The sequence below is a fragment of the Scleropages formosus genome, chromosome 16 (assembly GCF_900964775.1).
Source record: "Scleropages formosus chromosome 16, fSclFor1.1, whole genome shotgun sequence".
Lineage (NCBI taxonomy): Eukaryota > Metazoa > Chordata > Actinopteri > Osteoglossiformes > Osteoglossidae > Scleropages > Scleropages formosus.
Window position 1 is genome coordinate 4,056,170 of NC_041821.1, and position 26,379 is coordinate 4,082,548.

The following is a 26,379-nucleotide window of genomic DNA, read 5'->3' on the forward strand; positions in this document are numbered from 1 at the left end:
TCAAGTCCCGCTTGGGGTGCCTTGCGACGGACTGGCGTCCCGTCCTGGGTGTGTCCCCTTCCCCCTCCGGCCTTACGCCCTGTGTTACCGGGTAGGCTCCGGTTCCCCGTGACCCCGTATGGGACAAGCGGTTCTGAAAATGTGTGTATGTGTGTGGGCTGAATGCTCTTTCACTGCTTTCCTAAATTACATTAATCGGTGTTTATTTTATTTGATAATGAAAATCGCATCAATAAACGTGTTTTTAAAAAAATAACGTCTGCTTTAAATTGTCTAACTCGCTTCTTTTAAAATGTATGTAATAAATTTCTAGCTGCTGCTGCGGAAAGCTACCTTTAGTTTAGAAATGAAACCGGGTTTTATTTGCATAAGCATAAATAATTGTAACTTAACTGAAAAATGTTAATGTATCCACGCATAATAAAATAACTGCTTGTCCTGAAGGTCATCGTAGTCCAGAGCCTATCGGAATCACTGAGCGCAAGGCGGGGGTGAGGTGGTTTACCCTACTAGACGGGCGGAAAAAGTTAGTTTTACCCAGAAATAAATGTTTGAAGAACGGGGCCTTACTTTATACTTGATACGCTAGGCGGCAGTGTAGTTCTATTTAATTAAAATATACAGAGTAAATCAATGTTTACTGTTTTTGGTTAGAGGTTACATACATAGCCATTTTTCTAACTAATCAACTGCTTTGGTGCATAAGTCCCCGCGTTACCATGACTTGGTAAATAATGGTAAGCAGTAGAGTTTTCCCAGTAGTCGTCTTTTACATGTTTCATCAGGCCTTTCTTTTCCTTTTCGTCAGGCATATCTCTGGCCTGTTGCTCAGGTTTATTTTTAGCCAACTAGTCCCGTCTTTTGATCAGGCATCTTTTTGGCCGACTATTCCTTTTTTTAATCAGGCATATTACTGGCCATTCCATCCCTTCTTTTTGATCAGGCATATTTGTGGTCACCCGTCCCCTTTGCCGTTTAAGGTCCTGCGCAGCACCGTGTCATTGGTAAATGACCGAAGATGTCTCACAGTAGGCTGTTTGCCCGGCTGCTCTGTGAGTATTAAAGCCGTTTTTGTTATTGTCAGACTGCTGAAGAGTCACGTAGAAGTCTGACAGCGTTCGGTTTAAAAAAAAAAAGATGGCTGCTGTTTTTTTCCGTTCATATTGCAGTTCATCCCTCTGCTGAGGGGTGAGCTGCTCGTTCGGGTCAGAATCTGCAGGTAAACTCTGCAGGCCGGCAGCTGTGACCTTTGACCTACTGCGGCAAACACTGTTTTTAAAAACTCTTATCTCGTTTTTTCCTTCCAGTGAGATGCCAATGATATGTAAACTTGTTTGGTGTAAAAGTTGAGCCGATGCTACCTGTTAGTTACCTGTAGCTGTGGTTACTAACTGTTGTGGTACACCTGTCACAGACACAGTGTGGTCAACCGTGTTCGTATGGTTAAAACTATTTACCAAATGTTCACCCGTTTTTAATTATAGCCAGCAGTGCTTATGGTTACTTATTGCGGATTGACTATAATATTGACCTGTCGTTTGTACCTGGTTCACTGTACTTAATTGTTGTATGTTTTTTTTTGTGGTTACCCTTGTCAAGCCTATTAGTGTGTGGTCCTGTCAGTCCTTGTTTTGTTTCTGTTGTCACGTGTGTTAGTAGTTATTGATGTGTCAGACCAGCTTTCTGTGTGGATTATCTCCATGATGGGATGGTGGACGCAGGAGTGCTAGAGACCATTAGGCAGCAGCGTTACTGTCCAGAGGGGATCTCGTACCGGTCTGAGAGTGCGAAACGAACCGTTTTACCCCTTTTTCAAGAAGTTCCCACTCTGCCTCCCCCTGAAGCATCGAGGGAAGGTTTACCAGCCCACGTCGTTTTCAGGAGTGTTTGGCTACTGAGGGCACATCGGATCATCACAATGTGCTGCTTCAGAAAGGGTTGCTCTGCTGGCCAGCATGGCTTTTCAAAGCTTCTGTGCTTATTAAAAGAACTGAATAATGGTGATGTTACCATATGGTATTGATTACAACGATACAATAATGACCCCTGTCCTGTGCAGCCTAGCAAAGATGTGTGTATTAATGTTCAGAGGGCCAGGGTTGAGTTTGTTGGACTTACTCTTCATTCTTTTCTTTTTTTCTCCTTCTTTCTTACTGGAAATGTTGCAGTAGATAGCCCTTTAGTTTTTTTTATTGTTTTGTTAAATTGCTTTTAAGCACACTCACTTTGTGATAACTTATCTTTTACTGAGCCATTTCAAAGGTTACTGTGTTGTTGGTTTGCATGATCGAAAGTACATTATTTTTGTAAATTTATAGTCAACAGGAGACCTGCAGTAAGAGAGACAGTGATGCAGTGGATAGCACTGGTGTGTCTCACCACTTGGATGGTATAATTGGACAGGGATTTGGGTTTATACCTTCTCTCTGTGTGCCCGGGTGCTCTAGTTTCCTCCCACAGTCCAAAGACGTGTTTCAGGTGGAAAGGCGACTAAATTCTCCCTAGTGTGTCTGTGTGTTATGTTGCTCTGTTGTATTGATGGCAAATAATCATACTGTGGTGACTCTAGCCAGTGCTGTGGAGTCGGAAGGAATTATTGGGTTACTGTGGTTGGAGTCCGTAAAAATGTACAGACTCCAACTAAATGTACCGTATATGCCAGCGTGTAAGTCGAGCCCCAAAATAATTAGCAGTTTTTGGGCAGTGCTGTGGAGTCCGAGTCATGGAATCGGAAGCAATTATTGGGTTACTGGAGTCGGGAGTCAAAGATTTTGTGTACTAACTCCACAGCCCTGACTAGCACTGTGTTACATTGAGTAAAAGTGTCATCTAAATAATACATAGCAGACATTGTATGTCACTTGGGTGAAAAGTGTCTGTGAAATGTAGAAATCTAAAAGTATTAGCTGTTAAAGTTTGAGAGCTTAAGAACAGTGCTGGGCATTTCTGAATGTGTCACGTGTAGTGATTGGTTACACGTTTATCATCTTTGTTTTGTCTTCCCTTCTGGTTTTGGGGACTGCTGTAGAAGCATCTTGTTATTAAAGAAAGTGGGCCAATGTCATCCTTTAGCCTTCCTCACTGGGCTTGATTTTTTACACTGAAACTTTTTTAATAACTGTTTCTATGCTCTCAGTAAAGCAGAACGGAGTCCGGCACTGTTACACCGGGACGAGAAACAACCTGTACATCAACAAGGACAGTAAGGTCATCTGCCAAGGCTTCACCGGGAAGCAGGTTTGCACTGAAACGTCCTACAGCTTTGTTTTGTTCAGCTCTGTGAGATCTCAGTGTTTGCATGATCTTTCTCCAGATTGCATAAGAGGTGGCTGTGTATTTATCTAATGTCCTTGTTATCTAACCCCCCCTTTTTTTTTTTCCTTCAGTTTGTTTGAGACAGTGGTAGTCTGAGTCGACAAGGCAGGCTGTTTGGCTTATGCTCTGAACTCTTTCACCAAACATTTAAAAGAACCAGCTCCTTAATATCAGAGCCCAAATATTCACATATATAGAAAAAGAAATCCAGCAAGTCCTGTAAACTGTAATATATGTCCTTAATGTTTCAAAGTGTTGGGAGAAACGTAATATTCAGTAGTCATCTGTCCTCTCAAATTCAAATACCTGTTGAACAACTTAGAGAGTTTGCAAATTTAAACACCTTTTGTTAGAAATAAGTTGAAAAGATCCACTGCAGTCTTGGTCTGGAACTTTGTCAAAGCGTTTTGTGTTTTACAAATAGTCAAAAACAGTGATCACAGGGTGGGTTTGAAAAAGTCAATGACTTGTAATGATCTTGTATTAAAAATGAATAAGCTTAAGTAGTAAAGTTAAACGAGTCAAAACTTTTTTGCAGTGACACTGTGAAATTGTAATATATTAGTTTTGCCTGGAGAAAGAGACAGTTGAAGCTGTCGGGTTTTAATGCGTGGTTCTTTGTGGGTTACCTATGGGAGTGGAGACGACTAATTTTGCTGAGCCTTAGCAGCTCGAGCCCGGGTGCGATTCCGTTTTGGATAAGGATGAAAGAGAATCGTAACCGTTTCTGACTTCTGCCCACTCTGGAACGACAGCCGTGTCCAACGAGCTCACATTCTGCACGTCATGATTAATGTATTTGCCGTTTTGCTTTTCCAGAATGGCTCCTTAACATAATAAAGGGTCTCTAAATGAATTTCTAATGGACACTTGTAATTAGGAATGAAAGAGGGATGCTATGAAAGGCATCGACTTGTTCCCTGGCCTGTCAAGCAAGCCATATTTCAAATTCATGGCCTCATCATTAGAACAGACACTCAAAAAAAAAAAAAGTGGGGGGGGGGGACGGGACAAAAAGGAGACTGTTGCACATTATGCATGACATGAAAGAACGAGACAATAAAAAGTTGGCTTTAGTAAACACAACAGAACGGATCTATAGGACAGAGGGGAAAAATGCTGGTTCAGTTTCCTGCATGTCAGTACTTATAGGTTTAGCACTTCGGCCATTGATTTTGACCCCGGTTCTGCTTATCTTCTGCATTTCAACATCATTTTTAATAATTAACATGAAAGAGTTGTGACTTGGAATGCTGGAAATTAATGTTCAACACTTTAATGAACTGCACGCTGTTGTAAAATGGCAGCTGTGCTTTTATAAACACATGCTGCTTGGGCAGATTAATGAAGCCGAATGACTTTGGGGGGAGCTGTAATTGTCAAGAACTATAATAAAGAAATGGAGGCACAAAAAGATCGGAATTATTTCTGTGTTTTGAAGGTATAACTTGAAAAGTATATATTTTAAACCTGCTGATGACCCCCCCAAAAAAAAAAAAAAACAAAAGCTCATGAGTTTCTGGCACCTACGTTTAAATTTACAATTGTTCATAAACAAGACTATCGCTAAGTTGGTATCAGTCAAAGCTCAATTTATTTGTTGAGAAATTAATGTAAACGGTGTACACTCTAAATTGCGACGTCATTTAATGAAGAATGACATTAATAGATTAAATTCAGAGATGATGGACATTTGACAAGTGTGTTGAGCAATACCCTTAGGCATTGCACTGGTAAATAGGCGTGTGAGTGTTTTGTGTCTTGTGCCTCGTGGCTGCACACTTCACTGGTCATTAGTCTTGCTCCTGCATTATTATTAATACAGTATTTTCGTTAGGTCAGTCATCTTCACGGAAAGGTCGTCTCGCCCCTCTTTGCAGGGCACCTTTCACAGCCAGCAGGCGCTCGACTATGGGACCCGGTTAGTGGGCGGAGTCTCTCCCGGCAAAGGCGGTAAAACCCACCTGGGGTTGCCGGTCTTCAACTCTGTCAAGGAGGTAACGTTTCATCTGCATTTGTCCTTCTTAGCACTTGAGAGTTGGATGCAGTGTGTGATGCAGCTGCTCTCTCTGCTCTTTGTCCCCGGGCAGGCGAAAGAGAGTACAGGCGCAGACGCCTCTGTGATCTACGTGCCCCCTCCGTTTGCGGCGGTGGCCATCCTGGAGGCTGTGGACGCGGCGATCCCTCTGGTGGTGTGCATCACGGAAGGCATCCCCCAGCAGGACATGGTGAAGGTGAAGCACAGGTTGCTGCGGCAGAGCGCCACCCGCCTCATCGGGCCCAACTGCCCCGGCGTTATCAATGTAAGGCCCACCCTTTTGCCTGCCTGCCTGCCCCTGTTTACTTTTACTTAACCGTCAACAAATATGCTCACTGACAGACCCGTGTTCATTCCCCCGATCTCAAAACTACCTGCAAACAAGCTGGTTATCAACAGATCACACCCCAGCTATCTTACCACCCCTACCTAGATATGTGTCACAGTAAAATGGTGTGTTTCTGCTGTACTTTCCCTATCACCCTCTTTAGGACTGATGGGGAATAAATGGCCCTTTTGACTCTCACGTCTAATAACAAGGTTGTGTGTTCTGTGCAGCCTGGAGAGTGTAAAATTGGAATCATGCCCGGCCATATTCACAAGAAAGGACGAATCGGTGAGACAAGCTCCACTTCCTGTCCCTGTGGCACTATGTCCTGCACTTGAGTAAGAGCAAGTTTTCCTGACTCGCGTGTGTTGGATTCACATATTAGTGAAAGGACTTTGTCTCCTTCAGGCATCGTGTCCAGGTCCGGGACTCTGACGTACGAGGCAGTTCATCAGACCACACAGGCTGGACTGGGACAGTCCCTGTGTGTTGGTAAGTGTGAAACACACCCCTTACCCACCGATTCACCATTGTTTTTGGTTTTAAAAAAAAAAAAAAAAATTAGTGTTGTTAACTGTAAATATTGGCAATAATGAGTTCAGTGGTTGAGCCCTCACCTTGTGCTTGAGTGGGCCTGGTTCATATCCCTCTTCTGCCTGTACTACCCTTAAACAAGGTACTACAGGTAAAAGTTTAAAAAAAAAAAAAAACTGGCTTTATGATTTGCTAAATCATCATAGTAATATTTTATCTTTTTTGGAGAGTGTAATCCATTCATTCAAGTATTCGTGCAATAATTGTGCATTTATACTATTTATACTTGATATTATTACTGCAGGATATTTTTTTGCTCTTTCTTCAGTTTTCAAGTTGGTTACTAATCACTGTGCCCATCTGTTGTACTGCTTGCGCTGCTGCTGAAGGCGGCCCCTTGCTTGCGGTTATATCGGCATCGCTCCTCTCGGATTTGGACCTCCAAGAATAGTATGGCACCTGTTACCAAAAGGGCTCTTTTGATGCCAGGAATCGGCGGAGACCCCTTTAATGGGACGAACTTCATCGACTGCCTGGAGGTGTTTCTGAATGACCCCAAGACGGAGGGCATCATTCTGATTGGGGAGATCGGCGGCGACGCAGAAGAGAATGCAGCCGAGTACCTCAAGCAGTACAACACCGTAAGGGTCGTTCAGGGACTCCACAGCTCAATCCCACTGCACTGAAACAGCTCTGCTGCGGTTCATTTATTTAATTAATGTACTTTTGCTGAGATGTGCGTCGCTTTGGACAAAAGCGTCTGCTAAATGAATAAATGTAAATTCTTTTTTTCCCCCCCCTCTGCTTTGCATGGTAGTACAGCAGGTAGCGCTGGTGCATCACACCTCCTGGGCTGTGGGTTCAAATCCAGTTCAGTCTGTGTGGAGTTCGTATGTTCTCCTGTGTTTCTGTAGGTTTTTCTTGGTGCTCTGGTTTCCTCCTGTAGTCCAAAGACTCAGTTGCCTGTAATGCATGATTACCCTGTAATGGGTTGGCATCTCATTCAGGATGTACCCTGCCTCACAAGCCTATGCCTTAATGGCAAGGTCTGGCCTACCGTTACCCAGCATTGGACAGGGAGTTATTGATAATGATTGGGTTTTTTAAAAAGAGTTATTAATGATCCTATAAAAATAGATTCACAGAGTTTGGGTAATATCCACTAAAATCCTGCGTGGAGAAATCGCCAAAGAAGTAGGTGTTAGACTTCCTGAAGATATGGACTGTGAAATATGGCCAGGTTAACATTGTGTTATTGTATAATTTTTTTTCTTGTCTTTTTTCCTTAAATGTAACTTATTCAAAAGAAGTTGCGATTCGTGCTCCTGCATGTGGGATGGAGCAGAGATCTTATGCTGCTCGTCCAGTGCATTAGGATGAGAAAATGAAAGCATTAGGGGCGAGAGATGGAGAGATTGGCAGCCTCCCTTAATCCTCTCATTTAATGTCTCGCTTGTGAGGGAAAAATTCCTGTTGGCTCTGCACACTGATCATCCCCCACAAATCCAGCGTAATTCACTGAGGAAGGCCTGTGTCGGGGGATAATTTGGAAAATTGGATGGGGTGGGTCAGCGAATCATTGATGGTTAAGGTTTTGATTTGTATCAGTCAACTCTTTAGAGATGAAACTTGCACTGTGATGGAAAGCTGCGATCATCTCGCCATCCATGGTCTTTATCTCCTCAAATGTATGAGCATGCTACCTTTGGCACGTCTTATTTTTCAGCAGTCATCCTTACGCCGATGATCTGCTCCCCAGGTGGCCCAAGGGGCGATGGGAAACGCGATTCCAGAGTTCTGTAATTAAAGCCGTACATCTCCATTGGCAGGCAGGCGGAGACCAACGCGGACTCTCATTCTAATTTGACTCGATTTGTGTCAGGAGGGTGTCTGAGAGGATGGGAATTAATTGCCGTACTTAATTAGTTGCAATATTAAGTGTTTAGGTAGATTAAGGAGTATGTTTGCGAAGGGGTGGGGCATTTTTTTAAAGGTCTCAATTGGCCAGGATTCAAAAAGGACTTGAACTGGCTCAGGTTGGACATTTTAGTTCCAGGTTTGAATTTGGTTTAAACATCATCCTTGTTTTTATGTCAACTTTTTTTTTTTTTTAAAAAAAAAAAAAAAAAATCCTGAGAAGCTTCCCTCAATGCAGTATTTATCAATAAAAATGCCCTTTGCCAGAACTGTTGCTTGCCTGATTACCATAAATGGTAATTTGGTGAATTTAGCTGATTATCTGCGATGAAATATGGCGCTTTTTTATTGCCATCCTTGTTTGCATAAATAGTGCAAACTCTGATACAGTGCAGTTATGAGTTGGACCTTTTTTCAAATCAATTAATAACCCTTTCTGTGTTTTAAGATTCTTTATGAATTTGTATTTTAGAAAGAAGCTCTTTTACATGCAGCAAGTGAATTGTATATTTATGCCAATCCCTCACGGTCTAAATATACACATGCATATAGCTACATAGGCAGATTTTCATGGGTCAGCATTCTTAAAATGTGGCTTTATGATTGTCTTTGTACAAATCACGATTGACAAATGGTGTTTATGTTCTGCAAGCTTGATAACCTGTATTTCTGGCTTTGTAATGATATAACAATGGCTATACGTAATCAACAGGTGCTGTCAATATGTACTCTTAAAAAAGGGGGTAGCAATGAAGTTTAAAAATTGAAATGTAATAACACAACTCCACAGTGTGAAAACCCAGTTTTATACCTCCTGAGTTTCTGGTGGCGTACTCTGTCTTTTTGTTAGCAATGCAAGCCAACAGTTCATCCCAGTCTTTCATATAAATCACCTTCACCCCCCGCCCCCAGGGTGACAAAGCCAAGCCGGTGGTGTCCTTCATCGCAGGCTTGACAGCTCCCCCAGGCAGGAGGATGGGCCATGCAGGTGCCATCATCGCTGGTGGAAAGGGCGGTGCCAAAGAGAAGATCGCAGCCCTGCAGTCAGCAGGGGTGGTGGTCAGCATGTCCCCTGCCCAGCTGGGCAGTACAATGTTTAAGGTAAGGACGGGGGGCTGGGATTCCTCCTTCTCTTGGCCTCAGAGCCGGTAAGTGACCAGTTGCTCTTTCCATCATACAGTAGTTCTGCTGTAAGGCCACAGTTGTGTTCCTGTTAAACAACACATTTGGCCTCATAATGAAACTGTCTCTGTGGGGAAGAGTGATATTAGGAACCGAGCACATTAAGTACTGTAATCATCACCTAATAACTCATCGCACACACAAAATTTAAATTGGAATATAGTGCAAAATGTACCTATAGTGCAATCTGTTAAATGATAAAATACAGTAAACCTCTACAACTTTGTGATGTAAGTTGTGCTGTTTTCTCACTGTGCTCTATCAATTTATTGCCTTGTAAATACACTTATATAGAGCAGATGTAACCATATTTGTAGTTTGGCTTTTCTAATTGCGCAGAAGTGTTGTGTTCTTCATACACACCAAGCACCTCACCCATAATCTACGTTTATTTTAAGCACAAAGTCATTATCAGTCGTCTTTGAGGTATGTACAACATAATTGCATAATTTAGGTTTATAAAAAAAAATGCACAGATGCTTTAAGCCAGTTTTCCTGACCCTCCCTGTCATTAGACACTTGGGTCAGTTCGTGTTCTACTTTGGATGTAGGTGGCCATATGTTCAGATACAATCTTTCCTGACCTTGGAACACTGAAACAGCTACAGTGCATGTTGGGAGTTGTCGTGGCACATGTAGCACTGAGAGGCTCCAAGCCGAACCTTTAACAGTGGTCGTCTCTGCTCTGATTAACCAGCACCAAGGGACCTTGGCTGTGGACGAAATACGGCCGGTTCCTGTAGAACGCCTCCTGGCCTCTTGACTATGAGTCTTGTTGTGTCCATTCTGTCCTGGCAGCAAAAAACGGCTGTATGACATGCTGATTGACACCCGTGCTCATTTCTATTTCTCACCTTTATAAAAAAAAAAAAAAAGAATTTCCTCCTCTAGGTGGCAGTAAAGGACTTCCGACTAGGAAAGTTGTCAATAAAACATCACGCAAGCCAGTTTATTTTTATTCCTTTAAGCCTGAAACATTTGTGTGAAGGAATAATCTAAAAAAGAAAAGTTTTTTTGCCAAGGGAGTATTTTTAGCCTCTCCTGATGTATTTCTGGGTATCTGAAATTATAGGTAGTAGAAATGCATAAATAGTGGCTGTGGGTGTTGCCAGTTTCTGTTAAGCTACATAAGAGTTGCGTAGGCAGAGAATAATGGTTGTGGGTTGCAGTAAAGCTGAACCATGGCTTGTTCCTTCACCACACCCCTTATTTTTCTCCCTGCAGGAATTCGAGAAGAGAAAGATGCTATAGAAGAGACTCTAGTGAGAGATGAACCCCACAGGTTCAGAGCCCTGCTTCTGTGTCTGTCACCCAGGGGTCAAGACCTCCCAGCGCTCCCCCTTCCTGCCCCACAGTCCTCACGTCCCTACGTTGATAATGTTTAATTTCATCTCGTCTTAAATGTGCACCACGTACGTGTAATAAATTGACAAATATATCGTAACTTGATTTCTTTTTTTAAATGTCCTTCCTTGTTTTCATTTATATTGAAGTGCTATGCTTTACAAAAATGTTCCATACCTGCATTATGCTGTTGAAGTTGAAGACTAGCTGGCTGCCCACCCTTGCTGACTTTACACATGTAAGGAGGAATGTGTGTGCAGTGTGAAGAGCAGTCCTGGGAGACCTTCCTCTTGGATCTGCTCTCACAACAGCAGTACTACTTCTTCTTTGTGTGGAGTCGGCGTACCCAGGAGCGGTGGGCAGTCAGTCGGCCTTGGACTCCCAGCATGCTTCAGCCCCCTTTGACTAATGTTTAAATACATTATCTGTAGAATTTCATTAGTCTTCCCCATTGCACTCTTGCTTCGACTTCGCCCTTGGATCCACAGAGCCACAAAGGAGACGTCAGGTGTGCGGTGAGTCATTTTGACTTCAGGGTAAATCGGTAGCCTCAGAGACCCGGAGCTTTGATAGAATTACTAACTGCACGGCCCGGGAACTGCGGTATCCGAGGAGCGGGGATGATTTAACTAGCATTGGACTGGAGGAAGTGGCATTGGGGGGGAGGGGAAGTTCCATTTAAATCAAGCGAAGTGCACAGCAGCGAGACAGCAAGGCTGAAAGTAAGTTAATTTTCAAGTGGGAGTCCTGCATGGCGGTGCCTCCGTGTCCGTTTTCGCCCTGGAAGTCTTTCAGGGTCACACTGGAGCAGGAGCCCTTGGTTTGGCAGTGCCAAATCCCACCATTCTCCTCGGGTGATAGCTGGAGCCTTGGCCATCGGTGCTACGCACGGGCTTGTTCAACGAAGATGGGGGGCTTCCGCTTCGATGCGAGAATTCAGGAAGGCAGCTGGGAGATTTTCTTTGCTTATTTTTTACTTGGCGACACAGCAGGTTGCACTGGTGGCTCACCGCCTGGGCTGTGAGTTCGGTCATGGGCTTCAAAACTGACTTGATCTGTGGGGTTTGAATGTGTTTGTGTGCTTGCATGGGTTTCCACTGGGTGCTCTTGTTTTCCTCCCACTGTCCCAGTTTCAGGTGTATTGGTGACTCTGAATTGCTTTCTCTGTGTCAGAGAGAATTAGTGTGTCTCATTGCCCTCCGATGGAATGATGTACTTTCCTTGGTGTACCCTGCTTCACACCCTTTGTTTCCAGGATAGGCTCTGGACAGCCATGACCACACTTTGGAGAAGTAGGGGAGGGAAACAAAGCTTATTTATTTGTCCTTATAGTAATGTGATTAGCTTGTTTGCTTATTTTGATATGTTTATTGAGGTGCAGTACTGAACAGCACAGTACAACAGTAGTTAGACACCTTAATGGAGTGGTAAGTGATACGTTTTATGGGTTTACATAGGATGTGTAAAAGGTTCTTATACTGCTGTGCTGTGACCCTCATCTTTTCTAATGTACTCTAGGCCATGATTATTGTATTATTGGTTAACTCTAAGGTATTTCTGGAGGATGTTGAAGAGCTAATGAACTCTGTGACCTCACTCACCCAGGAGTATTCCTGCGCTTTTCGTAACTTCAGTGGTCAGAGGGCAGAGAGTGATTACTTGCCTGTGGGTAGTGTGGAAATGTAGGTGAGAATTGCAGGCCTATGGCCAATCCTATGATAGAAGCTGTGCTGAGTTTCTATAAATTGTTTTTAAAACATGTTAATACACACTTTTGTGATTGAGAGTGAATGCTTGTGGGGGGGGGATCATGGGACAGAATACACAGGTGAATAGGTGCATAGGTAAGGTAGCATTTTCCATGTGCAGATAAACATCCTGAGCAGCTCAGCAGAAAGGTCAGGGAATGCTGGGAATGGTGTGAAGTGACTGGGTTTCATCCCTTTTCTTGTACAATACTCCTGGGAGGGGTAAACGCAAAAAAAAAAAAAAAAAAAATACCCATGACGTTCGTTCTGTTTTTGGACTTGATGCTTTTAGCGCAGCTTTGCGTTTCTACATCCCCGGGGCCTATTATCTCCGACTGGCTTTGTTGGAAGAAAACAGAAGTGTAGGAGGACTCCTCCTCAGCACCGTAATTGCATTTGTGCTGTATAATGACATGCATTTAAATTTTATACCGATAAGAGATGAAAATGCTAATTCTGTTTCATCTTCGTCTCCCGGAAACGACCCAGAGTCCATTATTCTCAGGGCGCCTCGTCACATAGGAAGCAGATGACAAGTGATGCATTTGCTTGTTTGTTTATCAAAAGCTCCTGAATTTGAGTTAAATTTGCTTTCCCTCTAAATCATATCTTGTGTTTAAAAAAAAAAAAAAAAAAGAAAAAAAAAGGTGTTTTATGTGTGAAGTAGTGCTGAAAATGCACTTTGAGACAAAGCAAGGTAATTGCATCGGATTTAGGGCCGTCGTGTATGAGCAGCCTATCTTCTGCTTCTTTTTACTCGACTTCAGGAGGGCGAAAAAGGAAAGACTTTGTTTAGCACAGTGTGTTCTGAAGGACTCTGTCCACCCCCTCTGCCAGACCTCGTCTGCCTCTTAAAAGCATAGATCTAAGCTGATTGATTACTGACTTTGAATGGTTGTCTGACCTCCAGCGGCATTGAGTCCTTTGGACCCGCAGCGAGATCACAAGTTGGGTAAACCAAAGTGAAAATCCATTAGCATTAGCCGCTGCCGCTTTGCTGGGGAAAGTCAATCAGTTTGACGCTTGACGCGTCGACAAGTGTATAGCACCGTACGGATCGCGCCTTTCATCGGCTACGGCGTCCCACGCACAAACCTCCAGAGTCTGTGCCTAAGTGGTCATGAGACCTGCCTGGAGAATCGGTGTGCAGGGGCCACTGTCGGCTTGGCTTGGAGGGGCAGCCGAGCGAGTGTTGTGGGAAGTTCTTTTTAATCCAAATTTACGGATTGCGACGACTCGGACTTGGGGGCTGTGACTTTGACAGGGTACTTAAGAGCCGAGGCATGGGGAAAACTAGCCCATCCTGCTGTCAGGGAGGACCTGACTTGGACGCCATTGGATTACCCAAGAGTGCACTGGAATGAAACGGTGTCATGGTAACTGCAAACAAATGAGCCAGCCATTCTGCGCAAGCTACGTAGTCGCTGTACAGTTCACACGAACTATGGGAACGGATGGACACCGTCACTTAAAAATCACTCCAAAACATAAATCCTGGAAGGAAATATGGTAATGGTCTGTAAAAAATGCCTTATGCTGCCGGACGAGACAATGCTCTTATCGGCGCTTGCATGGTAGTCAGCCAAGAGAGATTGTTCTGCGTACACATTGTTAGCAATTACTTCTAATCTGCATTAGAGAATTACCATAATAAAGATTGCCAGTGGAATTGGAGGCTTTATTTATTTTGAGGCCTGGGGTGCCCGCTGCTTGCCTGCTACGACGCAGCCGTGCTCCTTGTTATCTTTGTGCATGGCTAATGAGGCGGCAGGCGAGCGCACCGGGCCTTGGTTAAGCCTCTTCAGAAAGCCCCCTTCCCGCTCCGACACGTCGCATGGAGAAGAGTGACGAGCGACGGATCGCAAATCTGCTGCTTATTTCTGAAGTTTCAAAGCAGGGTTGCTTTGGAGTGGGTTGATTCGAATCAGTGCTTTAGAGGGGAGATACGGCTCAGGGAAGGTTGCAGCCCAATCTGCTGATCATCTATCGGAAGCAGGATTCCTGTTGGATTGACCATAATCCTATAGGGGAAGTGCCAAGCATTTGATTGACCGCTGCCCACTGTTTTTGATGGCTTTGTTTTTAAATGGTCGGCCACCGCACGCATGTAACGGCTTGGTGTGTGATGAGCTAGTCCTGATGGCTAAAAGGTTTGTTGAATTTCAGGAGCAACTCTGCAGTTACTCACTACTGTTAACAGTTAAGTTCTAGGGTTGACCTTGCTCTGGTTGCAAGCCATAGTTGCATATGAGACACTGGCACCACATGGTGACCAATTTTAGAACATATTAATTGTACCACATAGAAATGGCAAAGTAACATTTCTTTAAGCGTACATGTTATTGCAGCACGGTTAGGCTGGATCGGAGGCTCAAGAGTCGGAGAAGCCTTCAGAGTAAAGTTACTACTCCTGCTCGGTGTGAGACATCAGTTAAGGTGGTTTGGGCTTCTCGTTGGGCAGTCTCTAGGAGGCCCAGGAGACTATATCCATGGTTGGCAGAGGAGTCAAAGAGATGGGTATAAAACCATAAGCATGGTTTGTCCTGCTTGTCCCACTTCATCCTCACTGAGATGATGGAGGGATGGATGTCTGTAAACTGACTCATCCACAACCCTACTGCTGAACTTAACACTGAAATACAAGGGTGGACAAAATAACAAACACAAGGTTTAAGCAACCAAATCTGAATTACAGATGTAACTGCAAAGCTGAGTCAAATTAATGTGGTTGCCGATTAGCACTATTTCTTGACTATCACAGAAGTCTGGCAATTAGACTGTAGTGTAACTAACAGGGTTCTGAAGTTCTCAAGCGGTGGACAAATGGGAGCTGCATGAGCTGCAAACTTGCAGATTTATTTGTGGTAAGGGCAACAGTCTAGAGAACAATAGCATATAACAAACATGGAGCAGCAGCGGTAGTAAAGAGGAATAGCGGTTACAAGTCCAAGTTCACCGACAGGGATAAACACCAAGTGCCCCAAAGTACATCCTCAAAAATTACTGCACCATTAACCAGCACTTCTACGAGCCAGACTTGAAAATGACAGTGTGAGCTTCAGCCAGATGAATTAATAGCAGGGCTGAGCCACGGAAGAACCGTAATGTTGTCCGAGTTGTCTTTCACCCTATTTCCTACATCAAGGCTGGTGATATTTGGAGAAAGGCAAGCGACACCTTCAACCCACACTATCTTACCAGCTGTTAAACACGGGGGGGAGGGTCCATATTATGCTAGACGATCATGTGATGGGAGTCCTACAACCATGCAGAGCAATAACAGCCAAGGAACACGAGGCCATTTAGCAGACTACGTGCACCCTGTGACGCAAATGCTTCCCTCATGATGGTCCCGTTGTTTAGAGTGATGCCTCCATAGATCCTGCTAAACAAATTTGGTCACTTTCGTGGCCTCCACAGACCCAAGCTGTTAACATCAACATTCCTGATAGTTAAAAAAAGAGACTCACATTTTCACTTAAGCCATGAAGTTTTAGCTTATGAGTTGAACTCTGTGGTCTTATTGAAAAATACCTAAAAGTACAATCTGGTATTTTTGCCAGGAATAAATTTGCACGCGATCTCACAACGGATGAGAAATAAATTGACGTGTTTTACCTATAATACACATTGACCCCAACAATCTGCCACCATGAGCTAAATGGAAGGGTCTGAAGTTAAAGGTTCCTGATTTCCTCCTTTTTGTTCGGTTCAAAACGGATGCTCATCGCCGCTCGGGCAGCACTATAATGCAAATTGATTTACTGACAGTGCAATACTTCTTGACATTATAATGTCTGGTTATCGCAAGCCTTGTAAGGAAAAGAAACGCCCAAAAAAAAACGATAAAAATCTGGGGTCCTGACAGGGTGCAATTTGCACGGAGCGGCATTGTTTTAATGTTGCCGGTCGCTACGGTGCGCCGGAGGAGCCGCGGCCCACCGAGAGGAATATAGGAAATCCATCTCATTTCCGCAAGGCTGAGAATAATGTTGGAGACAGTGCAAGGTTCAACGTTGAGGCTGTGAAAAATGGGAAAGCAAGGCCTCGCTTGGAGAGGAGCCTCGGGTTTTCTGTATATGTAGGTGTAGGGTGTTTATAAAAAAAAAAAAAAAATTACACCTGGATATAAATGTGACTTTGACCCAACAGATAGAGGACCGCTTTGCCTTCCCGAAACGTACGGCTCGCAAGATGGGTTTCTTTGGATGGCAGTGAATTACCTGCGTTGCTGCCGCTGCCTCGCCGGTGTCCTTACACGACCCCACTAAAATCAAATCAGCCACTTGCCCGCTTCGCCGTCCAGCTGCCTCTTGTGCCCCGCGAAATACATCAACCTGCAACATCTTTAAAATTTTCTTCCATTTCACAACAAAAATTTTTAAAAAAAAAATGATTTAAAAAAAATAAATTCAAATAAAATGCAAATGTTATGTTTTTGTGTTGGGGCCTTTGATAATTTTTGGCATTTTATGTTATTGGAATTATGTGAATACAGGCATCTTTCATATTCTCTACAGTCTGATTTCACATTTCTGTTCTGATTTAAAGTTCCTTTAGCGCTCGCCTTTGTTACTGTATATCCATCCACAAGGTATAGATTAGACGGAAATTTCCCGTTGCACGGTGTCTCACAAAAGACTAGAGGAGCCACAATGTCTTTTTTCACGAGTATCTCTAATGCAGCTGCATCCATTTGCATAGTGAAATATGAAAAGAGCCCGAGTCACTCATTAGGCTGTGCGCAAACGCAGCTCCCTTCCCCGCCACCCTCATCTCTCATTCCGTTTGAACCCTTTCTTCTGCTGTTTGTTTTGGATCTTGTCATCCTTTCGCACTTTTAATATTTACATTGCAATTACATTCCCTGCTCCGCGTCACAGATACACTGCAGACGTGGGGTTAGGATGGATTCTAATAACGTTTCAGCCCCCGTTGATCAACGGTAGGTGACACCCGACTCGCGCCGTTTGGCTCCCCTGGGGATCTCCGTGTAGAAATATATCCTGCAAACACTCTAGCGGGCAAAAACAGACTTCCAGCCAGAAGGTTGTGAGTTCCAGTCCCACGGAAGCCCTGCTGCAGTACTGTATCAAACCTGAACTGCATGCGGAAAGTATCCAACTGGACAAATGTGTAAAATAAAGTCTCCCTGGACAAAAGTGTCAGCTAACCGAGGCTATAACAATAACCATAAACACGCAGTTATGACCAGCTGTATGGGTATAGGTTTGGAGCCCCTGGTTATACTTGGCTTTGAAACTGGCATGTGGTGCTACATAACAGTGTATGTAAGGTGCCTACATTTAGCATTAAGGTTAGAATTTTGGTACTAGGGTGGGCTTCTTTAACCATAATATTATCATATCATTTTATCATTGTTTTACCAGGGAGGCACAGTGAGTGGCACTGTTGTCTCACAGCGCCTGGGTGGTGCAAGAGGACGTGGGTTCGATCCCCGCTCAATCTGTGTGGAGTTTGCATGTTCTCCTTGTGTCCGCATGGGTTTCCGCCAGGTGCTCTGGTTTCCTCCCATAGTCCAAAGACTTGCTGGTCAGGTTCCCCCATAGTGTGTAAGTTACAGAGAGAGTGTGTTCCACTGATGTATGGATGAGTGACCCAGTGTAAGTAGTGTATCTAGCAGTGTAAGTCACCACGGTGAAGAAGGTGTGTGGGCTGATAACACTACATAGAGTTTGTTGGAACTCATTTTGGAGAAAAGTGTCTGCTAAATAAATACACACACACACACACACACACACACACACACACAGAGAGGCTGAAACCGCTTGTCCCGAGCGGGGTTGCGGCAAACCGGAGACTAACCCAGCAACACAGGACTTGAGGGGGTGGGGTCACCCCCAGGACGGGACGCCAGTCCGTCGCAAGGCACCCCAAGCAGGACTCAAACCCCAGACCCACCGGAGAGTAGACACAGTCCAAATCTACTGCGCCACTGCGCCCCCCTGTCTGCCACCTAATGAAATGTAAATGTATCATAATCTCTCAAGGTTTGGCTAAATTAGTCCAGATCTTTCGACTGCCCAGGGGGCGCAGTGGGTTGGACCGGGTCCTGCTCTCCAGTGGGTCTGGGATTCGAGTCCCGCCTGGAGTGCCTTGCGACAGACTGGCATCCCGTCCTGGGTGTGTCCCCTCCCTCTCTGGCCTTACGCCCTGTGTTGCCGGGTAGGCTCCGGCTCCCCGCGACCCCGTATGGGACGAGCGGTTCAGAAAGTGTGTGTGTGTGTGTGTGTGTGTGTGTGTGTGTGTGTGTGTTTCGACTGCAGTTCATGAAGTAGCCACTAGGGGTGTCACCACACATGACCAACTTCTCCACGAAGATGCATTTAATTTGTTTTTCTCCTCCAGAATGCTATGGCATCTCACCTGATCATGCACCGACATGCTTTCCTATCTACAAAATATGATTATCTCGCTCCTTGATTTTATTTTTTTTATCAGTGGCTCCATGTAGCAGAGGTGAACTGATGGTCCTGCAGGCGGTCACTTTTGCAGGGCTGAAATATTACTATTATTTTAGAATACACTTGTTTGATTTAAAGCAAAAGAAAACCCACAGAAATAGTTTCTTGAGGGAGAAATTATATCTCCAGAAGGGCCTGGTGACGCAGTGGGTTGGACCAGATCCTGCTCTCCGATGGGTCTGGGGTTCGAGTCCCGCTTGGGGTGCCTTGCGACGGACTGGCGTCCCGTCCTGGGTGTGTCCCCTCCCCCTTCGGCCTTACGCCCTGTGTTGCCGGGTTAGGCTCCGTGACCCCGTATGGGACAAGCGGTTCAGACAATGTGTGTCTGTGTGAGTGAAACTATCCCCCTTTTGTAAAAAGAAAGACAACCTGGTAACATACAGTATATGTGAAAAACAAGAAATTCTCTGCTGATATTACATAAGTCAGTAGGCTGAGATTTACTACAAGCTCACTCACTTGCCCTATAGCTATAATTCATCTTCGTTTCTATGTTTTATGTTGCCTAAATCTTAGTATAGTTATTAAAAATAGTTTCATGTATTATCTCCGTCCACAGCAACTGCACGTGATCTATTTGTTTGAAAACTCTTTCCATTATGAACCGTTTACTTGTAGCCCGTCTTCATCACGACTGTTCTTATACATACCGTTTAATCACACAATCGACAGATCTGCGGATGATACTGTATCAAAGAGCACGGTTTCATGAATATTATTTTCTCGCTTCCCTAATTTGAGACAGTAATGGTGAGAAACTCGCAGCGTTTTTGCTTGAGGAAAAAATGTGGCACCAAAGGAAGTCTGTCTTTTTAAATAAAGAACTACATTCAGCCTCGACAAAATTCATCTGTTTACGATGCAAAAGCAACCGACACGAAACAAACCCCAACCAGGGATCTTCAGCAGAGCCGAGAAAGAAATTATGGAGCGTGCGGCGAAACATTTTCTTATTTGTCCTACCCTCACAGTTATGAGCAATTATAATTATGATAAATATGACCACACAAACTATGTCATTTTTTTGCCTTAAATATTCAGCTGTGTAAATGAATAAATTGCTGGAAATCTTGTACATTTGTAACAACAACAACAACAATAATAATAATTCTGGTTATTGATAACTGGATTATTGGATCTGGTTATTGATAACTGCACATCTCACGGCCACAGATACTGGAAAGACAGAAAACTTGCAAGTTTATGGCTAAGGACATACTAAGTAAACATTTGAAATCTATTTCAATATTTGGAAACTGCATCAATGGAAATAAAACAGTTCTGAAGCTGGAACAGAGACCTTTGAATTTTAGTTTTTTTTTTTCTTTTTTGCAATACAACCTAATAAAAAACACTAAATGTATGTGTAATCATATAATAATGTATTATCTGCTTCGATACCTGGATATTTGCTGGGTAAATGAGATGAGCTGATGACATACTTTATTGTCATTGTATGCAATACAACGAAATTTTGTAAATCCGTAAAGCCGAACTGTAGACGCAACAATATCAATCAAATCTAAAGTGTAATCAGCTGAAACCACTGCGTATCTACAAGGAAAAAGACACCAGGCTAAACCAAGGTGCATGCGCTGAAATTCCTCCAGGAATATAACGTTCAATCAGTTTAAACAAATGAATCCTGATGAAAGAAATTCAGACGTGAATACCTGAAAAAATTTACCTAAGGATTTGATGCATTACAATTTGAAGATGAAATTTCTTCTTGCTTTTATTCCCACCATAAAATATAAGCATTTTAAAAAAAATCATCAGGCATCATGTAATCTCTGCCCATTAATCAAATACGCAGTTATATTACATGTCTGTATTGTATCTGATCATCAGCATTTACTTTTGAGACTTAACCTAAACTGCATCTATAAATATGAGAGAAAAAAAATCAGTTCAGTGGTAATGAGTTCCTGAATATTACAATTTAATAAAGGTTAAAGCAAGGGCTGAAGCATTAAACAAGCCCGGAATATGATTCATTATTTATGGCGACTTAATGCTTCAAGGCGGGCCTGTCAAACCCAATTGCTGCCAGGCCATGTGCATGCTGGTTATGATACCAACCCGTTCCCCAGGTACTAGTTATCATTACTATTTATGGCCACGAGTTTCCTGCAAAATAAAGCAGCGAAAGAGTTCTTCCTGCAATGCTGATCACTGCCTTGGAGGGATGGATTCGTTATAATAAGTGCTGATGGATTAGTCATCTTTTCAACATTATTGCTCGATGACCTTGCTAACTAAAATGCAAGCAAATGATGAGTCCTCAAAATTTTCTAAGCGTCCCTTGAATCGTTCAGCTGACTTCGGTGTGTCACCCAAAGCCCAGAAACATCTGCAACTGCTGTAAATTTTTAAGATGATTTCTGATTTTTCTCAGTGAGGAGACTGTCGTATATGACAGTGATGAATTGTGCATAAATTTTAAATTATTTAAATTTCATGTATATTTTTTCTTTTTTGTATCTGAAATACAGTCCTTCTTCCTGTCACTGAGACCTGGAGTGTTTTTTGTTTACTTTCCTACTTCAATTACTGTACAAAATTACTGTAAATGTATTAAATTAGCTCTCCTTCAGAATTGCTTTCTGAGAAAGTAATTGCTTTTAACGTTCCATTTATCCCAATATTCTGAATGTTCTTCCCCCCCTCCAATTATACTGTGTATATTAGCTTCCAATTGTAATTTGATGTATTGCAAGATCAGTCGCTCTGTTAGTCATTTATTGCATTCGCTTTATTTATTGCATTCACTTTATTAAATTCTACAACCATCGAGAGGAATTTGATACATTGCCTTTCCAGCACAGCTTCTTGCATTTGCTTCTTGTAAACAGAACACATAGAAGTATTATTGTCTTTATGACTATTGCTGTTGTAGCTGTTATTGTTAGCAGTAATAATAGTAGTACATATTTGCAGTGATAACAGCAGCGCGAATTTGAATGAATGTAACGAGAAAAATACCAAAAAACAAAAAAGTGAAGGTTGAGTATTAAAGATAAAAAAACAGAAAGGGGGAGAGGAAGCAGGCCACTTCAGTTATTGACAGTTATGAATTTTCAAAGACGCCCAAAAAATTTTGATCGCTTGATTGACTGATCGTTCGATTGATTGCATTTTCTTTAATGAGCTACTGTCTAAAAATACCCTCTTCTAAAGGAGGAAATGTGTTTATTCTCCAAGCCGACAGATGGCAGCGAAGGACACTGTTTACAGCTTGTTGTCGGTGTTCCTGATTGCTGGTGATCAATAACAAGATGAACAACGATATAATCGTTTATACAAATAATCGGCTCCTCCGTGAACCGCCACCTTATCGTGGTGGAGGGGTTTGAGTGCCTGAATGAGTCCAGGAGCTATGTTGTCTGGGGCTACATGCCCCTGGTAGGGTCTCCCATGGCAGACAGGTCCTGGATGACAGACGAGACAAAGCGCGGTTCAAAAACCCCTTATGACAAAAAAATCAAGGCGTCCGTTTACCCCGCCCGGTATGGGGTCACCGGGGCCCCACCCTGGAGCCAGGCCTGGGGGGGGGGGCTCGCATGCGAGCGCCTGGTGGCCAGGTCTATGCCCACGGGGCCTGGCCGGGCCCAGCCCGAAGCCACAACGTGGAGCCGCTCTTCGGTGGGCTCACCACCTGCCGGAGAAACCATAAGGGGCCGGTGCGTTGTGATTTGGGCGGTGGTCGGGGCCGAGTGCCCGGCCGACCCAAACCTCGGGCGCCAACTCTGGTTTTTGGGACTTGGAATGTCACCTCACTGGCGGGGAAGGAGCCTGAGCTGGTGCGGGAAGTTGAGAGATACCGTCTAGATATAGTCGGGCTCACTTCCACTCACAGCTTGGGTTCTGGAACCACTCTACTCGATCGAGGGTGGACTCTCCACTATTCTGGCGTTGCCCAAGGTGAGAGGCGGCGGGCTGGTGTGGGCTTATTAATAGCCCCCCAGTTCAGCCGCCATGTGTTGGAGTCTACCCCGGTGAATGAGAGGGTCATCTCCCTACGCCTTCGGGTCAGGGAACGGTCTCTCACTGTCGTTTGTGCTTATGCGCCTAGCGGCAGTGTAGAGTACCCGGCCTTTTTAGAGTCCCTGGGGGGCGTGCTGGAAAGCGCTCCCACTGGGGACTCTGTCGTTCTACTGGGGGACTTTAACGCCCACGTGGGCAGCGACAGTGATACCTGGAGGGGCGTGATTGGGAGGAACGGCCTCCCTGATCTGAACCCGAGTGGTGAGTTGTTATTGGATTTCTGTGCTAGTCGCGGTTTATCCATAACGAACACCATGTTCATGCATAAGGGTGTCCACCAGTGCACTTGGCACCAGGACACCCTAGGTCGGAGGTCGATGATCGACTTTGTAGTCGTTTCTTCTGACCTTCGGCCATATGTCTTGGACACTCGGGTGAAGAGAGGGGCTGAGCTGTCAACTGATCACCACCTGGTGGTGAGTTGGATTCGATGGCGGGGGAAAAAGCTGGACAGACCTGGCAGGCCCAAACGCATAGTGAGGGTCTGTTGGGAACGTTTGGCGGAGGCCCCTGTCAGAGAGGTCTTCAACTCCCACCTCCGACAGAGCTTCAACCAGGTCCCGAGGGAGGTGGGGGACATTGAGTCTGAATGGACTATGTTCCGCTCCTCCATTGTCGGTGCGGCTGTTCGGAGCTGCGGCCATAAGGTCTCCGGTGCCTGTCGCGGCGGCAATCCCCGAACACGGTGGTGGACACCGGAAGTAAGGGATGCCGTCAAGCTGAAGAAGGAGTTCTATCGGGCCTGGCTGGCTCATGGGACTCCTGAAGCAGCTGACGGGTACCGACGGGCCAAACGGAGCGCGGCTCTGGCAGTCGCCGCGGCAAAAACTCGGGCTTGGGAGGAGTTCGGTGAGGCCATGGAGGAAGACTTTCGGTCGGCCTCAAAGAGATTCTGGCAAACCGTCCGGCGACTCAGAGGGGGGAAGCGGTGTTCCACGAACACTGTTTACAGTGGAAGTGGTGCGCTGCTGACCTCAGCTGAGGATGTTCTCGGGCGGTGGAAGGAGTACTTTGAGGATCTCCTCAATCCCTCCGACACGCCTTCCGTAGAGGAAGCTGAGGCTGGGGACTCGGAGGGGGACTCGTCCATTACCCTGGCTGAAGTTGCTGAGGTAGTCAAAAAACTCCTCGGTGGCAAGGCTCCGGGGGTGGATGAGATCCGCCCCGAGTTTCTCAAGTCTCTGGATGTTGTGGGGCTGTCTTGGCTGACACGCCTCTGCAGCATCGCGTGGAGTTCGGGAACGGTGCCTCTGGACTGGCAGACCGGGGTGGTGGTCCCTCTTTTTAAGAAGGGGGACCGGAGATTGTGTTCCAACTACAGGGGGATCACACTCCTTAGCCTCCCTGGGAAAGTCTATGCCAGGGTACTGGAAAGGAGAATCCGACCGATAGTCGAACCTCGGATCCAGGAGGAGCAATGCGGTTTTCGCCCTGGCCGTGGAACACTGGACCAGCTCTATACCCTCACTAGGGTGTTGGAGGGTTCGTGGGAGTTTGCCCAACCAGTCCATATGTGTTTTGTGGACCTGGAGAAGGCATTCGACCGTGTCCCTCGTGGCATCCTGTGGGGGGTGCTTCGGGATTATGGGGTTCGGGGCTCGTTGCTACGGGCTGTTCGTTCCCTGTATGACCGGAGCAGGAGCTTGGTTCGCATTGCCGGCAGTAAGTCAGACCTGTTCCCGGTGCATGTTGGACTCCGCCAGGGCTGCCCTTTGTCACCGATTCTGTTCATTATTTTTATGGACAGAATTTCTAGGCGCAGTCAGGGAACGGAGGGTGTCTGTTTTGGTGGCCGCGAGATCTCGTCTCTGCTTTTTGCGGACGATGTGGTCCTGTTGGCTTCATCAAGTCAAGACTTGCAGCGTGCACTGGGGAGGTTTGCAGCCGAGTGCGAAGCGGCGGGGATGAGAATCAGCACCTCCAAATCCGAGGCCATGGTTCTCAGTCGGAAAAAGGTGGATTGCTCCCTCCGGGTTAGGGGGGAGTTGCTCCCTCAAGTGGAGGAGTTTAAGTATCTTGGGGTCTTGTTCACGAGTGAGGGAAAAATGGAGCGGCAGGTCGACAGACGGATCGGTGCGGCGTCTGCAGTAATGCGGTCATTGTACCGGTCTGTTGTGGTGAAGAGGGAGCTGAGTCGTAAGGCGAAGCTCTCAATTTACCGGTCGATCTACGTTCCTACCCTCACCTATGGTCATGAACTCTGGATCATGACCGAAAGAATGAGATCGCGGATACAAGCGGCAGAAATGAGTTTCCTCCGCAGAGTGGCTGGGCGCACCCTTAGGGATAGGGTGAGGAGCTCAGTCACCCGGGAGGAGCTCGGAGTAGAGCCGCTGCTCCTCCGCATCGAGAGGAGCCAGTTGAGGTGGCTCGGGCATCTGTTCCGGATGCCTCCTGGACGCCTCCCTGGGGAGGTGCTCCGGGCTTGTCCCACTGGGAGGAGGCCTCGGGGCAGACCCAGGACACGTTGGAGAGACTATGTCTCCCGGCTGGCCTGGGAACGCCTTGGGGTTCCCCCAGAGGAACTGGAGGAGGTGTGCGGGGAGAGGGAGGTCTGGAGTACTCTGCTCGGACTGCTGCCCCCGCGACCCGGCCCCGGATAAAAGCGGAGGAAGATGGATGGATGGATGGACAAATAATCGGTAAACAACTAGCGTTAAATTGGACTTTGTGCGCAGACTATTACCTCTGAATAATTTTAAGTTAGCTTTAATCTTAATGTGGCTCAGTTTGTTTACAAAATAAAACCTTTAAATGTAGTATAGCTACAGCTTGAGGTTTTTACGGAACCATACCTTTGAATAAACTGAGCGACATCAAGCATTGTGCAGCAGTCCCACAGTCAAATATTTAACCATAAGTCTCTAGTCATGCTCACTTCTGACAAATTTAATGGATTTATGATTTATTCTCACTTTACGCTGCGTGTAGGGAGCTGTTCGATGGACTCAGGTGGTTTGAGTGGATTTTCTCGGAGAATCTGTATTTGTCCTTCAGATGTGCCGTGGCGAGAGACGGCGCGTAGTCGTTCGGAACGCCATTAGGGCCGCCTGTGTTCCTCATCAAAAGAGCTGTCATTTTCCCTCAAACACACCCCACACACCCCCTTTGTCTGCGCACGAGCTGAAGACAGGCTGTCCGTAATCTTCCTTTGCTCCTTGGCTTAATTGAACGCTCCCGTGCGCCGTAAATGCACATCAGACGCCTCGTCGGGCCCCGCCGCTCCACGTTTGAAAGGCGCCGTTGTTTCCTCCATTCATGATTATTTTAGGGGAAGGAAAGACATCAAAAGATCCCCTCCTCGCAAAGGCATTGTCTCCTCAGAGTTCCCCGTCTCCAGTCCCTTTACCCAGACGTGTGCTGCCGATAAACAGAATCAAATGAATTGCTAAGGAGAGAGGGGGCAGGCAGGAAATAACCACCATTAATATTCATTCCCTC

At 45.3% G+C, this 26,379-nt stretch overlaps 1 protein-coding gene across 2 annotated transcripts; it reads left to right on the top strand.

The window, feature by feature from the left end:
- Positions 1-215: 215 nt before the first annotated feature.
- suclg1 (succinate-CoA ligase GDP/ADP-forming subunit alph) lies at positions 216-11,347 on the top strand. 2 transcript variants are annotated; one of them, XM_018735948.2, is made up of 10 exons: positions 216-737; positions 981-1,052; positions 3,137-3,237; positions 5,196-5,312; positions 5,406-5,618; positions 5,912-5,969; positions 6,090-6,173; positions 6,705-6,856; positions 9,045-9,233; positions 10,539-11,123. In XM_018735948.2, exons 2-10 carry the CDS (start codon positions 1,019-1,021, stop codon positions 10,563-10,565), a joined length of 975 nt encoding a protein of 324 aa, XP_018591464.2. In that variant the 5' UTR covers positions 216-737; positions 981-1,018; the 3' UTR covers positions 10,566-11,123. The 2 variants fall into 2 exon arrangements, with proteins under 2 accessions (XP_018591464.2, XP_018591463.2); XM_018735947.2 differs by having other exon boundaries at positions 216-1,052; positions 10,539-11,347.
- Positions 11,348-26,379: the final 15,032 nt, after the last annotated feature.